Source organism: Rhinatrema bivittatum, chromosome 14 (assembly GCF_901001135.1).
Source record: "Rhinatrema bivittatum chromosome 14, aRhiBiv1.1, whole genome shotgun sequence".
Lineage (NCBI taxonomy): Eukaryota > Metazoa > Chordata > Amphibia > Gymnophiona > Rhinatrematidae > Rhinatrema > Rhinatrema bivittatum.
The window spans coordinates 34,660,097-34,682,535 of record NC_042628.1 but is presented as its reverse complement, the minus strand read 5'-3'; the positions used below and the strand labels follow the sequence as shown (position 1 = coordinate 34,682,535).

At 46.0% G+C, this 22,439-nt stretch overlaps 1 protein-coding gene across 5 annotated transcripts in view; it reads right to left on the bottom strand.

The window, feature by feature from the left end:
* The window catches only part of SEPTIN12 (septin 12), a 168,278-nt gene that overhangs the window by 133,888 nt on the left and 11,951 nt on the right, over window positions 1-22,439 (bottom strand). For all 5 annotated transcript variants that reach the window (XM_029576145.1, XM_029576142.1, XM_029576146.1 and 2 more), the window contains exon 2: window positions 3,681-5,138. In XM_029576145.1, coding sequence (XP_029432005.1) covers window positions 3,681-5,118 — 1,438 coding nt within the window. In that variant the 5' untranslated portion in view covers window positions 5,119-5,138. The remainder of the gene's footprint in view (window positions 1-3,680; window positions 5,139-22,439) is intronic.

The following is a 22,439-nucleotide window of genomic DNA, read 5'->3' as shown; positions in this document are numbered from 1 at the left end:
ACCATCAATAAATTCATATTAATATTACAAAAAATATGTAAATTAATTTCCCCAAAGATCCTGGTATTTCCCCTCAGGATATGTTGAGGAAATATTTTATGGCAATCTTAAAAACTCCTGCATCTCCCTTGCCCATTACTTCGAGGGTTTATTATTTACCACCTTTCAAGAAGTCCCCGCCAGCTGATAACAGTATGGAAGTCGTATCTCCCATTAGAGCAATGGGCATGGATTTCACTGTAATTTCGGAATCTTCGGTATCTGAAGCCATTGTTCCTGCTACTCTTGTTGCTGTTTTTCTTTTAGAATCTGATAGAGGCTGGGTCCTAAAGCTTTTCGTTCACTACCACATGGAAAACCTTGACACACTGCAGATGAGTTAGGGAACAGACGTTAGCACTGGACTGGATGAGACCAGCTGAAGAAAGTCCTAACATTCTGGTAGAGCCATGCTAGAGACAGTGATTCTATTTATTTAGTTATAGACATGTGATATTCCGCCTTCTACCATAACTGGCCTCAAGGTAGATTACAATAAATTTAATAAAACAGACAATGAGCATTTTAGGATGTTAGGAAAACGTTCCAGAAAGCTCCTGATAGTTTGTCAAGCAGTAGCATCCAGAAGATTAACTGCATGTAAAATACTGGATCTCTGTTAGAATAAGTATGATTAATCTAACTAAATCTATCTTGTAGGGGAGGGTTGTGATGGAGTTAGCACATTTTGAAACAGAATGTTTGACTATGTCAAATGTCACTGGGTTACCAGTTTATATTACCCCTGAATTGGCTTTGTTTGGTATCTTTTTACAGATAAGGCAGAAATTTATAGGGATGTGGTACTATATTGCAGCTATCTTTGTACTGCTTGTTATATTAAGGGGGGCTGGAAAACTGTTAATGTTTATCTTTTTTCGAGAATGTTATAATTTGATTTCTGTCATCATTTCATATGAAAAACTAAGGTGAAAGTAGGGTATGATCCAGCGGGGTTAATTTAATACTAAATTAGTTTTAAAGGGATTTAACTGTTAAGACAGATATTGGAAATAAGAAATGGTGAGTTGGCCGAGTATGGCTAATTGAGGGATAATAGAAGAATACACATCTTTCAGGACCATGCAATACTGACGCACTAAAAACATGCGTCCAAACTGGACGCACTTTTTTTTTTTTTTAATGTGTGCACAATCGTCTCTCCTGGGCGCTCGATGCAATAGGAAAATGAGCCGCCTCACTAAAAAGGACGCGCTAGGGATAAATTGTGCATCCCTAACGCATCTGTGGCATCAAGTGCCCAGGAGAAGTGGCTGTGTGCAGATTAGGAAAATGGACGCTCGTTAATTGAGCATAAGAACATAAGAAAATGCCATACTGGGTCAGACCAAGGGTCCATCAAGCCCAGCATCCTGTTTCCAACAGTGGCCAATCCAGGCCATAAGAACCTGGCAAGTACCCAAAAACTAAGTCTATTCCATGTTACCATTGCTAATGGCAGTGGCTATTCTCTAAGTGAACTTAATAGCAGGTAATGGACTTCTCCTCCAGGAACTTATCCAATCCTTTTTTAAACACAGCTATACTAACTGCACTAACCACATCCTCTGGCAACAAATTCCAGAGTTTAATTGTGCGTTGAGTAAAAAAGAACTTTCTCCGATTAGTTTTAAATGTGCCCCATGCTAACTTCATGGAGTGCCCCCTAGTCTTTCTACTATCCGAAAGAGTAAATAACCGATTCATATCTACCCGTTCTAGACCTCTCATGATTTTAAACACCTCTATCATATCCCCCCTCAGTCGTCTCTTCTCCAAGCTGAAAAGTCCTAACCTCTTTAGTCTTTCCTCATAGGGGAGTTGTTCCATTCCCCTTATCATTTTGGTAGCCCTTCTCTGTACCTTCTCCATCGCAATTATATCTTTTTTGAGATGCGGCGACCAGAATTGTACACAGTATACAAGGTGCGGTCTCACCATGGAGCGATACAGAGGCATTATGACATTTTCCGTTTTATTCATCATTCCTTTTCTAATAATTCCCAACATTCTGTTTGCTTTTTTGACTGCCGCAGCACACTGCACCGACGATTTCAATGTGTTATCCACTATGACACCTAGATCTCTTTCTTGGTCCATTTTCCTAACCTGACCACTGGCAAGACTTTAAAATTTTATTTTTTTTGTTACTCCTTTTTTCGCTTCCTCCGACTTAATACTGCCATGATATTAAGTCTGAGGAACTACAGAAAAGCAGTATTTTCTACTTTTCGGTAACTTTTGGGGATCCTCAAGACTTAACGCCAGCTCCAGGGCTGGCATTAATTTTTGGGGGTAAAAATGTGCACGACGACGTGCATATTTATTTTTTATATAAGGGGGTACTAGCTAATAGCCTCATCAACATGGCATTTACATGTGATGAGCGCTAAGCTATGTGCTGGTTTGGATGTGCTAATCCCCTTATTGCATAAGGGGTTATGGACGCGGGTCTAAAACACAGGTTAACCTGTGCACTAGCCTGAGCTCACGGTATTGCATTGGCTTTGTATGTATGTGTGCATTTTGGGGAGGGATGGGATTGGGTGGGGTTTGCTTTATTGGAAGATGACTTGAAATATATTTTTCATGATATTTGGTTTTAATAATTTGCATTTCCAAACCTGAGCTCAGGGCAATTTACAAATTCAGGTACAGTAGTAGGTCCCTGTCCCAGAGGGCTTACAGTTTCAACTTGCATCTTAAGTAAAGGAGGCGTAAATGACTTGCCCAAGGTTACAAGGAGCATCGGTGGGAGAAATGGGATTTGAACGCTGACTTCCCTGGATCGCAGTCCATTGCTTTAGACTACTCCTCTATTTCTGCTAATTTTAATTTTTTCAAAAGACGTGCACACCTGTTATGGTTACATTTTGTATGAAAGGCTCTCTCTATAAATATTGTTGAGTCCAAAAGCAAAGCACATCAAGCAGCATTGCCTGAATTATCAAGAAGGCTGCTCGCCCTGTAAAAATATTGCTAGCAGTAACTTTGACAGTTGTTTGGTTTTGAATGTAAATATTACTATTCTTAACATAAGTCTTGGGGGTAGCCTGCACAGAGTGGCAGTTACTACCATAAGAAACTTGCTGGGCAGACTGGATGACCAGTTGGTCTGTTTCTGCCATCATTAATATGTTACTATGATTTATATATGAAACAAACATTGATACTCAAATACTCTGATACAGGAATTTGGATACTGACTCTTAAATCCCACTGCTCTATATTATATTCCACTTAGATATATGGCACTCAGCACTCACCCTGCTATTCAGGCATGCTCCCTGTCATACCCGATTAAGCATTTACTTTATATGGTTTGGTAGTATGAACTGAGAGCAGGTAAGTGGGAGCCAATGCACATCACTTATCAAAGTATCCTAGAGACTGGCAGTTCCCAGAAGCCCAGGAAAGTTGCAGAGCGGCCATAGGAAAGCTCTCACCATGGTACTATGGCCGGCCAACTTTGGAAACCAGGAATCTCAGGCACGCTTGCATTTTCCCAATTCAACAAAAGAAAAGCATCAGCTTTTGTCATATATTGAGATCATTCTGGTTCTACTAGATGCTTATCCATTTGTAAAAATACAGAGATAGACCCTGTAAAGTGAGAATTCAGAGTACATTCAACTTCTTACCTTCATTTGTCTGCTCTGTGTTTTGTGGCTTTTCCTGCAGTGAGCCTCCGAAAGACCTGGATAGTTTCCCACTGTGGGGAGCTTGCTGAAGGATGGAGATAGCAGTAGGAGACTTTAATCCTGGACCGTCTGCTTGGGTAAAGGAGTTTGCTCTCTCTATCATGGACCTTAGATTGTCTTTTGGGACAGGCTGCACTGGTGTGGACTCCTGCTGTTTCTGTAGCAAAATGGAGCAAGAACCTGGAGACATTCCTTGTACTGTTTGAAGCTGAGACACCAACTGAAACTGTGAATCCTGAGAAGAAGACAGTGATGATGTATGGCTCTCACCAACTGGCACCTCAGTGGGCAAGTGTACCGGAGATGGTATCAAAGGCATTCCCTCAATGGGTTCTGCTGGATCCTCTTTAACTACGAGCATAGGTTGCTGGGGACTGGGTTTTGTCTGGATGCTGGTGTTTGCATGGAGGCTAACCTTCAGCTGTGTCTTTGGTAATGGTCTGAACACAGAGTCGATGCCAGGAACAGAACTTGGACCATCCACTGGTTTCTCATCCAAACCCTCCAGGCTGATGGGAAATTTCTGTAGCTTGTTTAACTGTGACTGATTTGGTCTGAGGACAGGAAGAGGAGCATCAGTTAACTTTGACCATCTACTTGCATCAGGAGGTGGTGAGGAAGAAGATGAAGAGGAAGAGAAAGAAGGTTCTCTGCTGATGGACTTTGAGTCTTTGGTAAGAAGCACTGTGCAACTCTGGGTGGGGGCATTCCATGCTGCTGCAGAGGGGTAGGCTGCATCTGGGGAAGGGATGAGATCAGAGCCCTGGTCTTCAGCAATGTGCAAGTCCAAAGAAGGTAAGGAATTATGGTTCATGGAAGCCATTGGCACCAACCGAACACTTGGACGTTCAATCTCAGAGTGGAAGACGCTGCCATGGGAGGAAAACGTTTTTAGAACTGGGCTAGATATCTTGGAAATTCTGATGCTAGCCTCAGGCTGTCCCAGGGGGATCTGGGATGGACGCAGAGGCGTGATCAGCTTGGTAGCTGGCTGACACTCTAGGCTTGAAGTGGAGCTGTGAAGGCTCTCGCTGTCACTGCCTGGTCCCAAGGTGGAGAATCCATTAGGACTAAGTCGGGTTTGAAATGAAGCGACACGAGTAAGACTGGAGCGGGTGCTCCCATTGCTTCTGGCAATCTGAATGGTGCCCCGGTTGAAAGACAGACTGCTGCTGACTCTAGTTTTCAGAACCGGACTATGGGCTGGGCTGGAATTGGAGCTGATGCTTATATGTGACTGGTACAGTGGCTGGTGGGAGCCAGAAGATCTCCTGCTCTCCCCGTTGCCTGTGAGAATCATTCCAGAAGGACTGGGGCTGAAGGAAGAGCTGTGCGGGGAGGAAGGCGAAAATACTGGAACATCATCCACGTCCTCCATATCAAAAGACCTCTTCAAGGCTGCAGGAGAAAAAAGGAGGGAAACAAAACAGGTATTAGGCTGCCCGGCAGAGAGAGCATCACATCAAAACTATAAACAAAAAGAACAGGCTGTAAAACCAAAGGCTCAAATTATTACAAGTTTTTTCATTAAACACAGAATGGCAGAAAACCTTTGAGAAGACCCAATGAGGGTAATACTGTTGAAGCTTTCTTGATGTAAATAACTTGGGGTGTTATCTTCAAGGGGATAGGGAGCTGAGAGCCATATCACAAAGGTGATGTGCAACATTTCATTCAGGAATGTAAGAGAGAATAGCGAATCAGCGGTGGCCTAGCTGAACACCCTTTCCCAGTCTCCATTGCAAGTGTACGAGTATTGCATCAAATTATAGTACAATTCACTCCCAGATATAGAAAAAAAAATAGCTATTCATTAACTTATTTTCATTCTGATCATGGAGCTGGACGCATCCCATGGAAACTCTTGCTGCCTCTAATGAGATCGACTCCACCGAGTCTATCAATAAGTTGTGTTCATCCACTGCTGCTCTCTGATTGATCCTGTGCCAAACCAAAGGTCAATCAGAGCTGCCTAGGATAATAATATCTCAAACTACTTGAGAAAATGTAATTATGCAAGTTCATCCTCTGAGTATTGGCCCAATCCACTAATTTCAGTCTGAGTGGGAAGCAGCTTTGTTAATGAAAATAGCGGAGCCCTCAGGGGTCTCCTTCCACCGTCTACAATCTAATTGGTTTTCTCTTATCTCTGCCTGGATTGTGTCTCTATCACTAGCTTCAAACGTCTTGCCTCAGGAGCAGCGTACAAAACACCTAAAACCACCACCTACAAAGGATCCTGGCCTAAGGGGATAAGAAGAAACTTAATCAGCTCATCACAACACCTCACTGTCAGAGCATAACCCAGGGCAGAGGAAGAATTCACAGTCCAAGTAACCTGTTTTGTGCTCCCCTGTAGTAGTCAGAAGTTCCTCACTAATACAGTGCATCCTGACAGTCAAATCTGAGCACTGGATGAGGTGTGAATTCCCCCCCAACCAGAGCAGCTTCTGCTAGAAGCTGAGGTTGGAATCTCCTTCGCAGCCTCTGCTCCTCTACACTATTCATTGTGCACAGTGCTGCAGGAGAACATTTACCGTAATTGTTTTAGTTTTGAGGAAATTACCAGTGTGGACTGCCTCATGGCAGAAATACAAAATGGTAAAGGAGAAGCCACCAAAAAAACATAGAAAAGGTCGGGATCAAATTCCAGCCTAACCGCAAGAGACAAGGGGAAAGTAATGACCGGGAGTGCGGGGCTTCCGATACTTGAAAATTCTGATAAGAATCCGAGAGGTTCGCATTCGGTCAGCCGGTGAGCAGCCAAGAACTTGCCACAGATATTCAGTGGGACTTACCCCGATCACTTTAAACTCAACCGACGATATGCTGAATGTAGCTGGTTCGCTGTAAAAAGGAAAAAAAAACCCCAAAATCCCAACACCTTGGAAGCCGGGTAACAGCAGCCCGATCATCCCCCCCCCTGCCCCCCCCCCCCCAAAAAAAATAATTTAAACAGAATATGGGCATAGCGCCCAATCCTAGACTTCTAACTATCCCCATATTCATTATTTTTCCCCTTAAAAAAAGATAGCCCTGCCCTGTACAAATATGTATTTTGAGGCTTCAGCTGGTCTGACTGCCTTCAGTGCGACAGGAAGTCTCACTAGACCTTGCCTTCATGTCATGCCAGTGCACAGTGTCAGTGTGAGAAGGAGGAGGCCCCCCCTCCGCATTGGGAGGGGTTCGAGGAGGGTAGAAAGACCCCTGCACCCCCTGGTGTGCAGAGCAGATCTGGTGTTGGGGGCCCTCTCTTCACAGAGTGATGCCAGTGGGCCTATCCCGTCACAAAGCAGGTCCAGGAAAGGAGAGGTGGTCCTACCTGAAGGAGGGGGGCTAAGACTTAGGGAGAGGGCAACGTCAGGAAAAGGGAATACCAGGGCTGGATGAAGTGTTCCTGAGGAGCATTAGATTCTGAGGAGGAAGGGATCACTTTGGGAGCTGAGGGAGGAGTGTTCTGGGAGGTGCCAGAGGAGAAATATCCTGTCTAGGAAAGTCCAAAAAGTCAGATTGATCTAATCCAACTCAGCCAGAGACTCCAGAGAGAGAAACAGGAACAGAGAAAAGATCTGCATGGTGGAAGGTACCTGCCTTCCACCATGTTGGGGAGGTACCCGTAATGGAGAAGGTTTTCATGGGTAATGATTCAGATGGACTGAATCAAATAACGGTGAACCTAGAAGATGTGGTAGACCTGATTGACAAACTGAAGAGTAGTAAATCACCTGGACCAGATGGTATACACCCCAGAGTTCTGAAGGAACTAAAAAATGAAATTTCAGACCTATTAGTAAAAATTTGTAACTTATCATTAAAATCATCCATTGTACCTGAAGACTGGAGGATAGCAAATGTAACCCCAATATTTAAAAAGGGCTCCAGGGGCGATCCGGGAAACTACAGACCGGTTAGCCTGACTTCAGTGCCAGGAAAAATAGTGGAAAGTGTTCTAAACATCAAAATCACAGAACATATAGAAAGACATGGTTTAATGGAACAAAGTCAGCATGGCTTTACCCAGGGCAAGTCTTGCCTCACAAATCTGCTTCACTTTTTTGAAGGAGTTAATAAACATGTGGATAAAGGTGAACCGGTAGATATAGTATTCTTGGATTTTCAGAAGGTGTTTGACAAAGTTCCTCATGAGAGGCTTCTAGGAAAAGTAAAAAGTCATGAGATAGGTGGCGATGTCCTTTCGTGGATTGCAAACTGGCTAAAAGACAGAAAACAGAGAGTAGGATTAAATGGGCAATTTTCTCAGTGGAAGGGAGTGGACAGTGGAGTGCCTCAGGGATCTGTATTGGGACCCTTACTGTTCAATATATTTATAAATGATCTGGAAAGAAATACGACGAGTGAGATAATCAAATTTGCAGATGACACAAAATTGTTCAGAGTAGTTAAATCACAAGCAGATTGTGATAAATTGCAGGAAGACCTTGTGAGACTGGAAAATTGGGCATCCAAATGGCAGATGAAATTTAATGTGGATAAGTGCAAGGTGATGCATATAGGGAAAAATAACCCATGCTATAATTACACAATGTTGGGTTCCATATTAGGTGCTACAACCCAAGAAAGAGATCTAGGTGTCATAGTGGATAACACATTGAAATCGTCGGTGCAGTGTGCTGCGGCAGTCAAAAAAGCAAACAGAATGTTGGGAATTATTAGAAAAGGAATGGTGAATAAAACGGAAAATGTCATAATGCCTCTGTATCGCTCCATGGTGAGACCGCACCTTGAATACTGTGTACAATTCTGGTCGCCGCATCTCAAAAAAGATATAATTGCGATGGAGAAGGTACAGAGAAGGGCTACCAAAATGATAAGGGGAATGGAACAACTCCCCTATGAGGAAAGACTAAAGAGGTTAGGACTTTTCAGCTTGGAGAAGAGACGACTGAGGGGGGATATGATAGAGGTGTTTAAAATCATGAGAGGTCTAGAACGGGTAGATGTGAATCGGTTATTTACTCTTTCGGATAGTAGAAAGACTAGGGGGCACTCCATGAAGTTAGCATGGGGCACATTTAAAACTAATCGGAGAAAGTTCTTTTTTACTCAACGCACAATTAAACTCTGGAATTTGTTTCCAGAGAATGTGGTTAGTGCAGTTAGTATAGCTGTGTTTAAAAAAGGATTGGATAAGTTCTTGGAGAAGTCCATTACCTGCTATTAAGTTCACTTAGAGAATAGCCAGTGCCATTAGTAATGGTTACATGGAATAGACTTAGTTTTTGGGTACTTGCCAGGTTCTTATGGCCTGGATTGGCCACTGTTGGAAACAGGATGCTGGGCTTGATGGACCCTTGGTCTGACCCAGTATGGCATTTTCTTATGTTCTTATGCCAATTCAGGCCATAAGAACCTGGCAAGTACCCAAAAACTAAAGTCTATTCCATGTTACTGTTGCCACATTGCCAGTTAACATGCTCTGACAATATCAGTAGTGTAACACAGAATGCCACTAGGAGCACAGCTAGACTTGGTAGCGTTAGTGGTGTACTTTACCAGCATCTCTGATGGAGTAACGCAGGATTCCACCTGCACCACAGTTAAGACTTCGTACCTGCTCCCAGTTCGTCCTTGGGGTTTGTGGAAACTATTACATTTACTCACAATCCGCAGGCCTCATGCTACTAAATATGGTCATCTGGGAGCTCTGGGTCCCTTGGTGGGTCCTTTACCGGGTCAGGTCTACCACTCCATGGATAAATCGGAGCTGGGGATTCTGTAGAGGTGTTGCTCACTGCCTCTGGGGAGAGGGAGTCTTGTATCGTGCAACCACGACACCTAGTGGCTGGATTTATTGCCTGTGATTTCAGGGTTCTGGAAAGAGCATTGGAGCATTGGCCCCCCAGTGCAGTCAGACTACTGTTGTGATGCCTGGGACTAAAGTAAGTTCAGTGAGGATATAAAATAGCACAAAAATCCTAGGGTAGTTGAGAAGATTTATGGCCCCAATTTCCAGCCTTGGTTCTGATCAAAGTAGAAGCCCAAAGGAACAGGAGGCAAATCCTGAACTGAAAAACATGGTGTATAAATACTCAAAAATAAAGTCCAGTGATGCTAAACACTTCAAATATCAATAATATACAATAAAGTTTAGCTCAAATATCAAATGATTGTATATGGTCAAACTGGGGAAACCTCATATAGAGCCTCAGTTAGGCTAAAGAATGCCTAATGAGCTACTTGTTGCAATCTATAACACCAACCTTGTGGTTGTTAGAATACTTGTGTAATCATCGGAGACCCCAGCATCACAAGATGCCAAAACAATTGCTTAATTTAGCTATCTTGACAGTTCAGTACTTAAATCCACTGTTGTGGGAGTTAATGATGGTATACTGGAAATGGGTACAAAGTTATACCAATCACAACTCACTGTTATATCGCCAAGGTGTTGTACATGAAACTTCATGCGGCAAGTGTCATGGTCCCGACACTGCAATGTTTCGATTTAGATGTCTTCCTCAGGGATCACTCTTAAGCATGGGTTATACTTAAGTGTCTCGGCTGTTATAATGCACCTGAAATGATGTTAAAGACCGTACAATCTTTAAAATGATGTCACATACATCTATACGATGGCATGAATTCAGATAATATTAGACTTACTCGATATGACATGGGTAAATATACTCCTTCATTCGAGGGCTGTGCGTGCACTGATGATGAAAAAATGGCTAAGGTCGGAGTGCTTCTTCTTTTCTTCAACAATACGGAATAAGATGCAGGACGATGACAAACCGTTCAACTTAATTCACAAGAAATACTATAAACTAACCGACATAACTATAGTTGGAAACTTACTTGCGCAATGGCGATCAATGCCATTAGTGGTCTGCTCCTTGTGCTGTAAAGGCACTGACAGCCGGCGGTCCGAAAATGCTGAACTTATAGCGAAAGTTTTCCCACCGATTGTGTGATGGGGAAGTGATGTATGTATCCTTAAATGGTTACCTACGTAATCCGGCGCCATTTTGAATAGGGGAAAACTCCTATCTAACCAACTCCTATCTAACCAAAAATGGGCATACACGTCATCAGGTCAGCCATATTGGATAAGAACCAAAAATGGGCATATACGTCATCATATACGTCATCAAATCGGCCCTCATATATGTGGGACACACCAAACGTAAAATCAAGATTAGACTGACGGAACACAAAAGTAGTCTTAAAAATAAAGACACCAAAGCTCCCATTGTCTCACATTGTTTAGACCAACAACATACTTTTGAGGATTTGAAATGGTTGATCATTGAACACATTCCACTGTCATGGAGAGGAGGGGATAGAATATCTACCCTCAATTACAAGGAGAATCAGTGGATTTTTCGACTTCATTCAGTTGAACCGGCTGGTCTAAATGAAAAGATCAAATGGTACACGCTCATTTGATCTTTTTTGGACTCCCACGTTTAGATCTTTCATCAGTCAGTTGTCTAAGGAAATAATTAGATGAGTTTATTCTTTGTTTTCGTCTAAGATGGCCGATTTGATGACGTATATGCCCATTTTTGGTTCTTGTTCAATCCAATATGGCTGACCTGATGACGTGTATGCCCATTTTGGTTAGATAGGAGTTTTCCCCTATTCAAAATGGCGCCGGATTACGTAGGTAACCATTTAAGGATACATACGTCACTTCCCCATCACACAATCGGCGGGAAAACTTTCGCTATAAGTTCAGCGTTTTCGGACCGCCGGCTGTCAGTGCCTTTACAGCGCAAGGAGCAGACCGCTAATGGCATTGATCGCCATTGCGCAAATAAGTTTCCAACTATAGTTATGTCGGTTAGTTTATAGTATTTCTTGTGAATTAAGTTGAACGGTTTGTCATCGTCATGCATCTTATTCCGTATTGTTGAAGAAAAGAAGAAGCACTCCGACCTTAGAAAGCCATTTTTTCATCATCAGTGCACGCACAGCCCTCGAATGAAGGAGTATATTTACCCATGTCATATCGAGTAAGTCTAATATTATCTGAATTCATGCCATCGTATAGATGTATGTGACATCATTTTAAAGATTGTACGGTCTTTAACATCATTTCAGGTGCGTTATAACAGCCGAGACACTTAAGTATAACCCATGCTTAAGAGTGATCCCTGAGGAAGACATCTAAATCGAAACATTGCAGTGTCGGGACCATGACACTTGCCGCATGAAGTTTCATATACAACACCTTGGCGATATAACAGTGAATTGTGATTGGTATAACTTTGTACCCATTTCCAATATACCATCATTAACTCCCACAACAGTGGATTTAAGTACTGAACTGTCAAGATAGCTAAATTAAGCAATTGTTTTGGCATCTTGTGATGCTGGGGTCTCCGATGATTACACAAGTATTCTAACAACCACAAGGTTGGTGTTAGAGATTGCAACAAGTAGCTCATTAGGCATTCTTTAGCCTAACTGAGGCACTATATGAGGTTTCCCCAGTTTGACCATATACAATCATTTCATATTTGAGCTAAACTTTATTGTATATTACTGAAAAACATGGTTGCAGATTTCCTATAACAGTGAGGGTGGAGTACAGCATGATGGCAAACCCTAGAATGAAATGCCTGTACAGACTAAATTCCCTTCATGTCAACCCAGTGGAAAATTTGTCCCTCTGAGGTAAATGATAGGGTGTGTATGCAGGAGAGAGGAGGGAGTTAGCTGGAGCTCATGAGGATGCTGAGATTAATTAGTAAAAGCTGCAGGGGTTTATCTAAGAGCTGTAACTGTACCCAGTACTTATGCTGCTCCCTTGACAGAGCAGCCACAGATGGAGTCACTATGTAAACATGTAGCATGATGCAGGGTAATAACTCAGACCTGAGAATTTACTGCTCCCAGAGTGGGACATCTCCATTCTGGGAGGTCAAACCCCTGATCTGTGGGATACAAAGCCATTTGGTGCTTTGATTTTTCTTCATTAGTTCTGCACACAGAGGGTGTGAATTCCAGTGCTATCTGAAGGCTACACCATCTGCTCCTGGAGCTTCTCCTTACTATGTCTTTTAGCCTCGGTTGGCGAGGAAAAGAGACTTATCAGATTGTTCTGATCTCAATAAGGGTGACACAAATGCCCTCCATTACCAGGCTCTCTGTGCAACATCACAAAATCCTGGAAAAAACACATTTAGGGCCTATGTAGCAAACCTGTCATCTCAATCCATCACAAATACCCAGAACTCAAACAACTATAACCCAAGATAACGAAAAGACAGCAATGCAAATACTGCAATGTGCCCTATAACACCAATACACTTCCTATTAAAAGGAGCAAACTGAAAAACAGAACAAGCTGGACTGCTACAGATCCCTACACAGAAAATGCATGCTAGCAGAGTCCCTCACCTCAGTCACAAATGTCAGAAAAAACAGGCAAACCCTATCCAAATACAAGATAAGTGATCACTGACTAGAAATAGAAAGATACAGACAAAACTAGACTGGAAACCAAGAAGTCAGACTGTATGCAATGCAGCCCTAGAGAAAGAGAAACAGAAATGCATTCCCTCCTCTGCTGTGCAAATGACAAAAAGAGATCAGAGATGCACATTTCCCAAAGCTGACAGAGAAAATCCCAGACTTCCCACAAAAGAATGAGCAAGAAAAACTCGTCTAATCCTGGAGAAGAGAGGAGCAACAGCACCTATAGCAGTACGATATGTGGTATCCTGCACCAGGCCAGAAATGAAACCTGGCCAGGGACAACAGAAGGGTTAAGGTATCAACTCTTTAACCCTAAACAACGGCGTGTGAGATAACAGATAAAAAGAAGGTAATACTTCATATAAATATCATAACAAGAAGTAGAGAACAACAATACATGCTTGCCTAAAGGATGTCATATATCACAATTGGGACTTCAATATTGTAACAAAAGAAAAAACATTTTAAAAAAAATTCACATAAGGAGGAGGTGAGAAGTTAAGGATTATAAATGCATTCAAGGTGCAGGGACGCCTACACGAGTATATGAAACTTTCAACCTTCTTCAACAAAAATTTTCTGTGAATTTATAAAATGTTTTTTTCATAAAGAACATATTGTGCATCATCAGACGTGAGAGAGGGTTCTTTACATACCACAGACGTGTAGGTTTTAAAATATATTAATTTAAAAAAATGAATTGCAATATATTTAAAATTATAAGTAATAGTCGTAAAGTTGAAATAAAAATACGATTGGTGCAAATGATTGAACAGAATTGTTCCATGGTTTGATTAATATATAAATTATAGATCACTGTAAGGTGGTGTTGATATTTGCAGCGACATTGTGGAGCAGCACCAGAACCTGAGCCCAGCCCCTGATGCTGTACTTCCCGTAACCTGGACCTTTACTTGACTTATTACCATTTTGTAATTGTTTCCCTTCTTTTCCTAGCCTTTCACTTTAAACATTCTGTATATTACTTTGGCAACAGGAACGATTGCTATTGCTAATACAGGTATCTGAATCTGAAGTCTGTGTGTGCTGCAGTTTCGGCCTTCGAGGGCATCTTCCCTTATAGCTCAATCAAACTTGGTGCGGAATTAGGTTGTTTGGTTGGGGAGAACATTAGACCATTACAGCTTTCAAACTTGGGGAGGGCTTTCAGGGGGCATGGGAGAGGGCCAAAGTTGGGATTTTTGCCATAAGAAATGCATTGGGACTAGAGTTAAGGCTAGATAGAATGTTGCTCCTTCTATTTGTATTTTTCAAAGATTTTCCTTCTATTTCATTTTTTTCAGAATTCACAATATTGGAAATGAATTATACATAAAGTCTGACACGTGTAAAACTCATAAAAAACAAGTTGCAATGATAGGTGTCTCATATTAAGGCCTACATACTAAGGGCCAGATTTTTTAACATGCGCACGGGCGTGGATTTGTGCGCGCAACCCGGTGCGCACAAATCTACGCCTGATTTGATAACATGTGCTCGCAGCCGCGCACATGTTATAAAATCCGGGGTCGGTGCATGCAAGGGGGTGCACACTTGTACACCTTGCATGCGCCGAGCCCTAGGGGAGCCCCGATGGCTTTCCCCGTTCCCTCCGAGGCTGCTCCCCCCCCCCCCACTTCCCCTATCTAACCTGCCCCCCAGCCCTTCCTAAATCCCCCCCCCCCCCCCCACCTCTGGCAGGTGTAACTTGTGCGTGCCGGCCAGCTGCCGGCGCGTGATCCTCTGATACAGCCGCCGTGCCGGAGGCCTCGGCCCCGCCCATGGCCCCTCCCCTTTTTCAAAGCCCCGGGACATATGCACGTCCCAGGGCTTGATCGCATCACCGAGCCTGTGCAAAATAGGCTCGGTGCGCGCTAGGCTCTCTCTCGGGGATATGCTCGTAAGTTACGTGCGTAACCCTTTGAAAATCTGCCCCTAAGCTTTTTTTCCTTAAATACAGAATTGGAGAAAACCCTTAGTGGAGCAGGCCCATTGTTTACCATTTTGAATCTGAATGGAATAATGACAAATTACGAGTGACTGTTTTTCTGAATCTTGTGTCCTGCTGCGGATAATTACATGGCCATATAAACAGGATTAAAGTAGGCAGATTTTGCAGTCAGCAAAAAAGAAATGTCATATCGCTTCACTATTTTGTCTGGTGTCTCAGCTTAGATGTCTTTGAGGGGGATAAGCTGGGTTTGTGCTAATAGGCAACGTCGGTCCTGGAGTACCACAACCAGGGCTTGAATATGCATGAGATAGATCTGCATACAGCTCGGAGCTACCTACCCCTGATCTAAAAACGTACAGGACAACATCATATCCTGCAATGCCTCACCAACCCTGATCATGGGGGTAAGAGGAGAATTCAGCATCCATATTTGTCTGAATTTTGACCTCTCCCACCGTTCCTTGGTACTAATGCCCACACTTCTTCCAGCCACCCCCTGCTTGACTCACTCACCTTACTGGGGTGAGCATGGGATGTGCCACTCATGACCTTACCTACACGCAGGCAGTTAGCAAACTACCTGAACCTGCCCTAGACAATCAAAACATTATAAACCGCATAGGAATGTTGATCTGCGCTACGTAAGAGAGAGAGAGTTAAATAATCTGCTCGCAGCAGGATGTGTAGATTGGGACCCAAAAACTGGATTGCTACAGATTTCTGCACAGAAACGAAATACCAGCATGGTATCTCAGCTCCCAATATAAAATGCAAGATGTACGCAAGCCCTCAGCACAGACAGCGTGACCTCAAACCGGAGAAACAAAAAAAGGCAAGGTACAAAATTATCTGGGAAACCGAAGGCCGCCGCTCGGCAGCATCAGAGAAATTAAAAAGACAAAAACACCGGAGAAGCCTTTTTTCCCCGCCAGCACCCAGAGAGAAATCAGAGGGAAAGCAATGCTGTGCTAGTGTAAGGGAACTGGGGCGCAGAATACACCACATCCTGCCACCAAGACGCAGAGGCCGTGCTGTACGTGAGAGACCGAGAACGGCCTTTTCTTATGAAATATCTGCTTACTATTGCTAGCAATGCTGGGAGGGAGTTGCAGGCTTTGGTGCCTCTGCCTCCCTCAAACCCAACAATCTCTTGCAATAAAGCCTACCATAGCACGTTCAGGACCAGGACACCCTCTTTTTATGGCCCAAAGGGTTACCAGGGACTCTCATGTATTTAACAGGGTGATTATGGATCTCCTGGTTTCATTCACCAAATCTTCTATGCATGGGGCCTGAGCCAGGTTGTCACCTCGCCACCCTACCAGAGCTTCCTCTCTCTACCACCTTTCCTGTAGAGTCTCAGACCAACCGTACCTCCTTGAGTGCCATGCATTATACCAGCCTTTTAGACTGAGCCAGGGATTCTGCAGACTTCTCTGTGCATTGCCCACTGGGCATCCCTCCCCCGTTCCTAGGTGCCCACGAATGCATACAGTTGGGTCTTTTGGAGAACAAATTTTCAAAACCATTTACCTGGGGGAAAAGGGCTGTCTGAGCACTGCCCGTCCCTGACACGGCTAAAAGCATCCATGGGGGGATCCACAGCGCGCAAACTTGTAGCCGAGTTAAGGGGTGCTGCTTTCCGGGGCGGGTTTATGATATCAGCGCACATACGTTGCATTTGCAGATGTACACGTGCTACTGCCCAGCCAAATTTAGCTGGCACGAAAAGCAGGTGCCAGGCACATGGGCCGGTTGCATCCGTCGGCAGTTTTCGAAGGGAAGGTACAGGTGTGCTTTGCACCTGGGTGGAAGGTCGGTTTTGGAAATTGCTCCCTAGTAACTCCCCTGCTGTTCTGCCAGCCAAAGAATTGTTTCCTGCTCCAGGTTTCCAAAGGTATGGCTCTTATTTATTTTGCTGCTGCGGTCCATGGCTGGGTTTAGCACATGGTGCTTTATAAAAGGAAAGCATCACCACACTGAGAGGGGACAGGAGGATGTGTGTCCCAGGTTCTCCTGGTGATTTCCTGCCTGACTGAATCAGAGATTTGGTGTTTTAAATGCGGAGACTCTAAGACTATGGAGCGCAAAAAAAAAAAAACGTTTAAAGCTGCACTAAAAACTTTTCTAGTTAAGCTAGCACGTACCTGAACTATGCATTATCGAACCTGAGTTATACTGGTTGCTGGTTATTGGGCCATATATACACGCTGTTATGTCATGTACTGTTTTATTTTTATATTGTGCATGTTTTATTTTGTAAATCGCTTTGAGCTTTTGCACAAAAGCAATAAGACATTTTAATAAAACTAAACTAAAAGGGAATTCTGCCTTCTCGGTCTTCTGTTCCAGACTCCAGGTGCGCATGGTTCGAGCTCCCCTATAACACGACTACAGAGCAAGAGTGATGGGCAGCCACAGGAAAGGGTCTTCTGGCATGCAGACCTGCCGGGACAAGCCCTTCCACTGCCCTGTCACAGCTGAGCGATGCTGGAATGCACCAGGCTCTCCCTCGCTTACCTGAGGCAGAGAGAGACCCAGGGCGCCCAGTCCTTACCCTCTACCCTCCTGGAGCCTCTGCCCCCCCCCCCCCCCCCTCCCTCTCCTGCCCTGCTGACACAGGTGGGCCAGGGCCTGATTTAGCTAATGGTGGGGGGGGGGGTCCTTCGTTTTCAGTCTAAATTGATTTTCACCTTTACATTCTCAGATGCTCCCAAAGGTGACAAGCTGTTCAAACTGATATTCGCCCTAATTTTAGGCTGGCTAAAAAGCTGCTCCATAGCTGCAGATGCAGCGTTTCAAGGCCTTCAGCTAAGTCTGGAAGCCAGTGTGGGGCACAGCATAGGCCATGTTTCAAGTCCCACTCCCCACTAGTGAAAACTCAGATCCTCAGTGCTGCCCATGCTGCATTTCAAATCCTACCCCCCACCAATGAAACCTCCAACCCCCCAGTGCCACCCCTGCTGTTTCAAGTCCTACCCTCCACCAGTGAAACCTCCAACCCCCCAGTGCCACCCCTGCCGTTTCAAATCCTACCCCCCACCAATGAAACCTCCAACCCCCCAGTGCCACCCCTGACGTTTCAAATCCTACCCCCCACCAATGAAACCTCCAACCCCCCAGTGCCTCCCCTGCCGTTTCAAGTCCTACCCTCCACCGATGAAACCTCCAACCCCCCAGTGCCACCCCTGCCGTTTCAAGTCCTACCCTCCACCGATGAAACCTCCAACCCCCCAGTGCCACCCCTGCCGTTTCAAGTCCTACCCCCCACCGATGAAACCTCCAACCCCCCAGTGCCACCCCTGCCGTTTCAAATCCTACCCCCCACCGATGAAACCTCCAACCCCCCAGTGCCACCCCTGCCGTTTCAAGTCCTACCCTCCACCGATGAAACCTCCAACCCCCCAGTGCCACCCCTGACGTTTCAAATCCTACCCCCCACCAATGAAACCTCCAACCCCCCAGTGCCACCCCTGCCGTTTCAAGTCCTACCCTCCACCGATGAAACCTCCAACCCCCCAGTGCCACCCCTGCCGTTTCAAATCCTATCCCCCACCAATGAAACCTCCAACCCCCCAGTGCCACCCCTGCCGTTTCAAGTCCTACCCTCCACCGATGAAACCTCCAACCCCCCAGTGCCACCCCTGCCGTTTCAAGTCCTACCCTCCACCGATGAAACCTCCAACCCCCCAGTGCCACCCCTGCCGTTTCAAATCCTACCCTCCACCGATGAAACCTCCAACCCCCCAGTGCCACCCCTGCCGTTTCAAATCCTACCCCCCCACCAATGAAACCTCCAACCCCCCAGTGCCACCCCTGCCGTTTCAAGTCCTACCCTCCACCGATGAAACCTCCAACCCCCCAGTGCCACCCCTGCCGTTTCAAGTCCTACCCCCCACCAATGAAACCTCCAACCCCCCAGTGCCACCCCTGCCGTTTCAAATCCTACCCTCCACCAATGAAACCTCCAACCCCCCAGTGCCACCCCTGCCGTTTCAAGTCCTACCCTCCACCGGTGAAACCTCCAACCCCCCAGTGCCACCCCTGCCGTTTCAAGTCCTACCCTCCACCGGTGAAACCTCCAACCCCCCAGTGCCACCCCTGCCGTTTCAAGTCCTACCCTCCACCGGTGAAACCTCCAACCCCCCAGTGCCACCCCTGCCGTTTCAAATCCTACCCTCCACCAATGAAACCTCCAACCCCCCAGTGCCACCCCTGCCGTTTCAAGTCCTACCCTCCACCGGTGAAACCTCCAACCCCCCAGTGCCACCCCTGCCGTTTCAAGTCCTACCCCCCACCAATGAAACCTCCAACCCCCCAGTGCCACCCCTGCCGTTTCAAATCCTACCCCCCACCAATGAAACCTCCAACCCCCCAGTGCCACCCCTGCCGTTTCAAGTCCTACCCCCCACCAATGAAACCTCCAACCCCCCAGTGCCACCCCTGCCGTTTCAAATCCTACCCCCCACCAATGAAACCTCCAACCCCCCAGTGCCACCCCTGCTGTTTCAAGTCCTACCCTCCACTGATGAAACCTCCAACCCCCCAGTGCCACCCCTGCTGTTTCAAGTCCTACCCTCCACCGGTGAAACCTCCAACCCCCCAGTGCCACCCCTGCCGTTTCAAGTCCTACCCTCCACCGATGAAACCTCCAACCCCCCAGTGCCACTCCTGCCGTTTCAAGTCCTACCCTCCACCGGTGAAACCTCCAACCCCCCCAGTGCCACCCCTGCCGTTTCAAATCCTACCCCCCACCAATGAAACCTCCAACCCCCCAGTGCCACCCCTGCTGTTTCAAGTCCTACCCTCCACTGATGAAACCTCCAACCCCCCAGTGCCACCCCTGCCGTTTCAAATCCTACCCTCCACCGATGAAACCTCCAACCCCCCAGTGCCACCCCTGCCGTTTCAAGTCCTACCCTCCACCAATGAAACATCCAACCCCCCAGTGCCACCCCTGCCATTTCAAATCCTACCCTCCACCGGTGAAACCTCCAACCCCCCCAGTGCCACCCCTGCCGTTTCAAGTCCCACTTCTCACTCCCAAGCGGGTTCAATGCTTCCTCTCCAGTGTCCCACATGCATTGGAAGCAGGCCCTGGCAATCTCCCTGCCCTGCACAAAAGCAGAGAATCAGTGCTGCAGTGCACGGGCCCTCAGCAAGCTGCTGCCGGAGGAGAGAGGAGAAGCCTGGAGCCACCACCAGTAAGGATGACTGCTGCTGCGGTGTCTGTGGGGGAGGAAGAGGGATATTCTTGGCACCAGGGTGGGAGAGAGGAACATGTTAGGCAGGGCAGGGTGGAAGAGAGGAACATGTTAGGCAGGGGATGGGGATGCTGCAGAGTGGGAGAATCTGCTCAAACAGATTTTATTGTCCTGGCTTCCGTTCACTAAACTAAACTCTTGATATTTCCCCGGAAAAAGAACAAGTCATTCCCCCCCCCCCCCCATATCTGATTTCTTCTGGTCTTTGTTCTTGTCATAATAAACCCTGATAAATTCCTGGAAAAAATAAAGAACAATAAAAACTGAAAATGAAAGTTCCTGGCTATAGGCAACCTAGGCCTGGGGGTGGGGGGCCAAATTCTGACGGCATCCAAAAACTAGGACTCCAAATGGGAGCAAAAATACCCCACCCTTGGTCTTCTGCCTATGGGCACCATAAATGCAGCCCTAGGGTAGGCGCTACCTCTCTCCCCTCCCAGTTGTAGGTGGACTCATCTTCCACTCCCTCTTCACCTTCTGCTTACCCCCAGTCACAGGCAGGCTCTCCCCTTCTGTTCCCTTCCCTCCACAGTCACAGGCAGGCCCTTTCCTCTGCTTCCCTTCCCCATAAGCACAGCCTGGCCTAGCCTCTGCTCCCCCTTCAGTCCCAAGTGGCTTCATCATTTTTTGCACTCCTCAGAGCTCTGAAGAACTGAGAATTGACAGCGCGAGCGAGAGCTGTAGCTTCAGTTTTTAAGGAAGGCTTTGAGTGTCATTACTCTGTCGTGTAAGGGCATGCGAACACTAAGCCTCAGAGCCCCCCTGAAGATACAATCAGCACTTTCTAGTGATCTGGATCTAGTAACAGTGGCCCAGTATATCCACCGGGGTATAACCAGGATGGCAACGTGTGCCTCTTTTTCAGTTTCAAGTATTTTTGTTAATGAAATACATAAAATAAATATCTGCATTTTCCTTCCTGTCATTAGTGGATGCTGGTGGTAGAAGAAGGACAGAGAGGTGATTTTAGGTCTGAGATGGAAGGAGGGATTCTAAGATTATTTCTGGATACGACCCCTTGGCCTCCATTTAACAAACTACATAACAACTGCCTCTGACATACAGGAGCAGGTGAAGGAAGAGTGTTCAGCTCGCCCTCATCTGTAATAAAGAGAGAGACAGACACACACAACCCCCTCTACTTCCTCCATGGTCAAAACTGGGTAAGGGTGAACAATGCTCAACCATCGTCAAGTTCAGCCTTCTTTTAATGGCCTCAGGTGGGAATATTGAGAGAGACAGGGAGCAAGTCCAAAGAGGCAGCTGTTCCTCTCTGAAAATCCCTCTGTGCCACTGCCCTCACCCCAGCTCCCAACTCTACTTCATCTGCCCCATTTTCTACCCATGGCGGCTTCTCAGTCAATAATAAAGCCTACATAACCTCCTGGAGAGAGAGAAAGTGGCAGGGGACAGTCCTTGAGCCTACACATTCTCCTAGAGTCCTTGTTTGTGATGCTGATCTTCTTCCTTGGCTTTACTTCTCATGCCCCACTCCAGGGGCATGCTATCATGGGGCGTTAACACTCTTATACTGCTCTATCAGTGCGGCCCTAGCATGATAGTGACAAAGAGGACAGTACTCCAGTGATGCTGACACTGCTCCACCAGTGCAACCTAAGAATGGGGGACTACCTCTGTGGACAGAGGCAGGGACGGTGCTCCCATTAAGTAAACTAGGCAATCACCTGGAGAGCTAACATTTTGGGGGTGTCAAAATCCTCTGTGGCGGTCATAAAGGGGTGCTGTGCCAGATCTAATATACGGCTGAAGAAGGGAGCACTGTATTGGAGCTGCTGCCTATAGATAAGTTCGGGAGGGGGATGCATGACTGAAGGTTCACCTAGTGCTCCAACTGCACCGGCTCTGGCCAGAGACCATCCAGTTTCCATCATGGCAGCTCCTTGCACTTCACCGCTGCTGAGATCCCATTTCGAAGGCAGAGAGTCTTTACATGTAAACATCCCTTCACATCTGTGTCCCACTGATCATGTGTGCTGATGCACTCATGAAGTTTTCCTGGCACAAGGAGCTCAC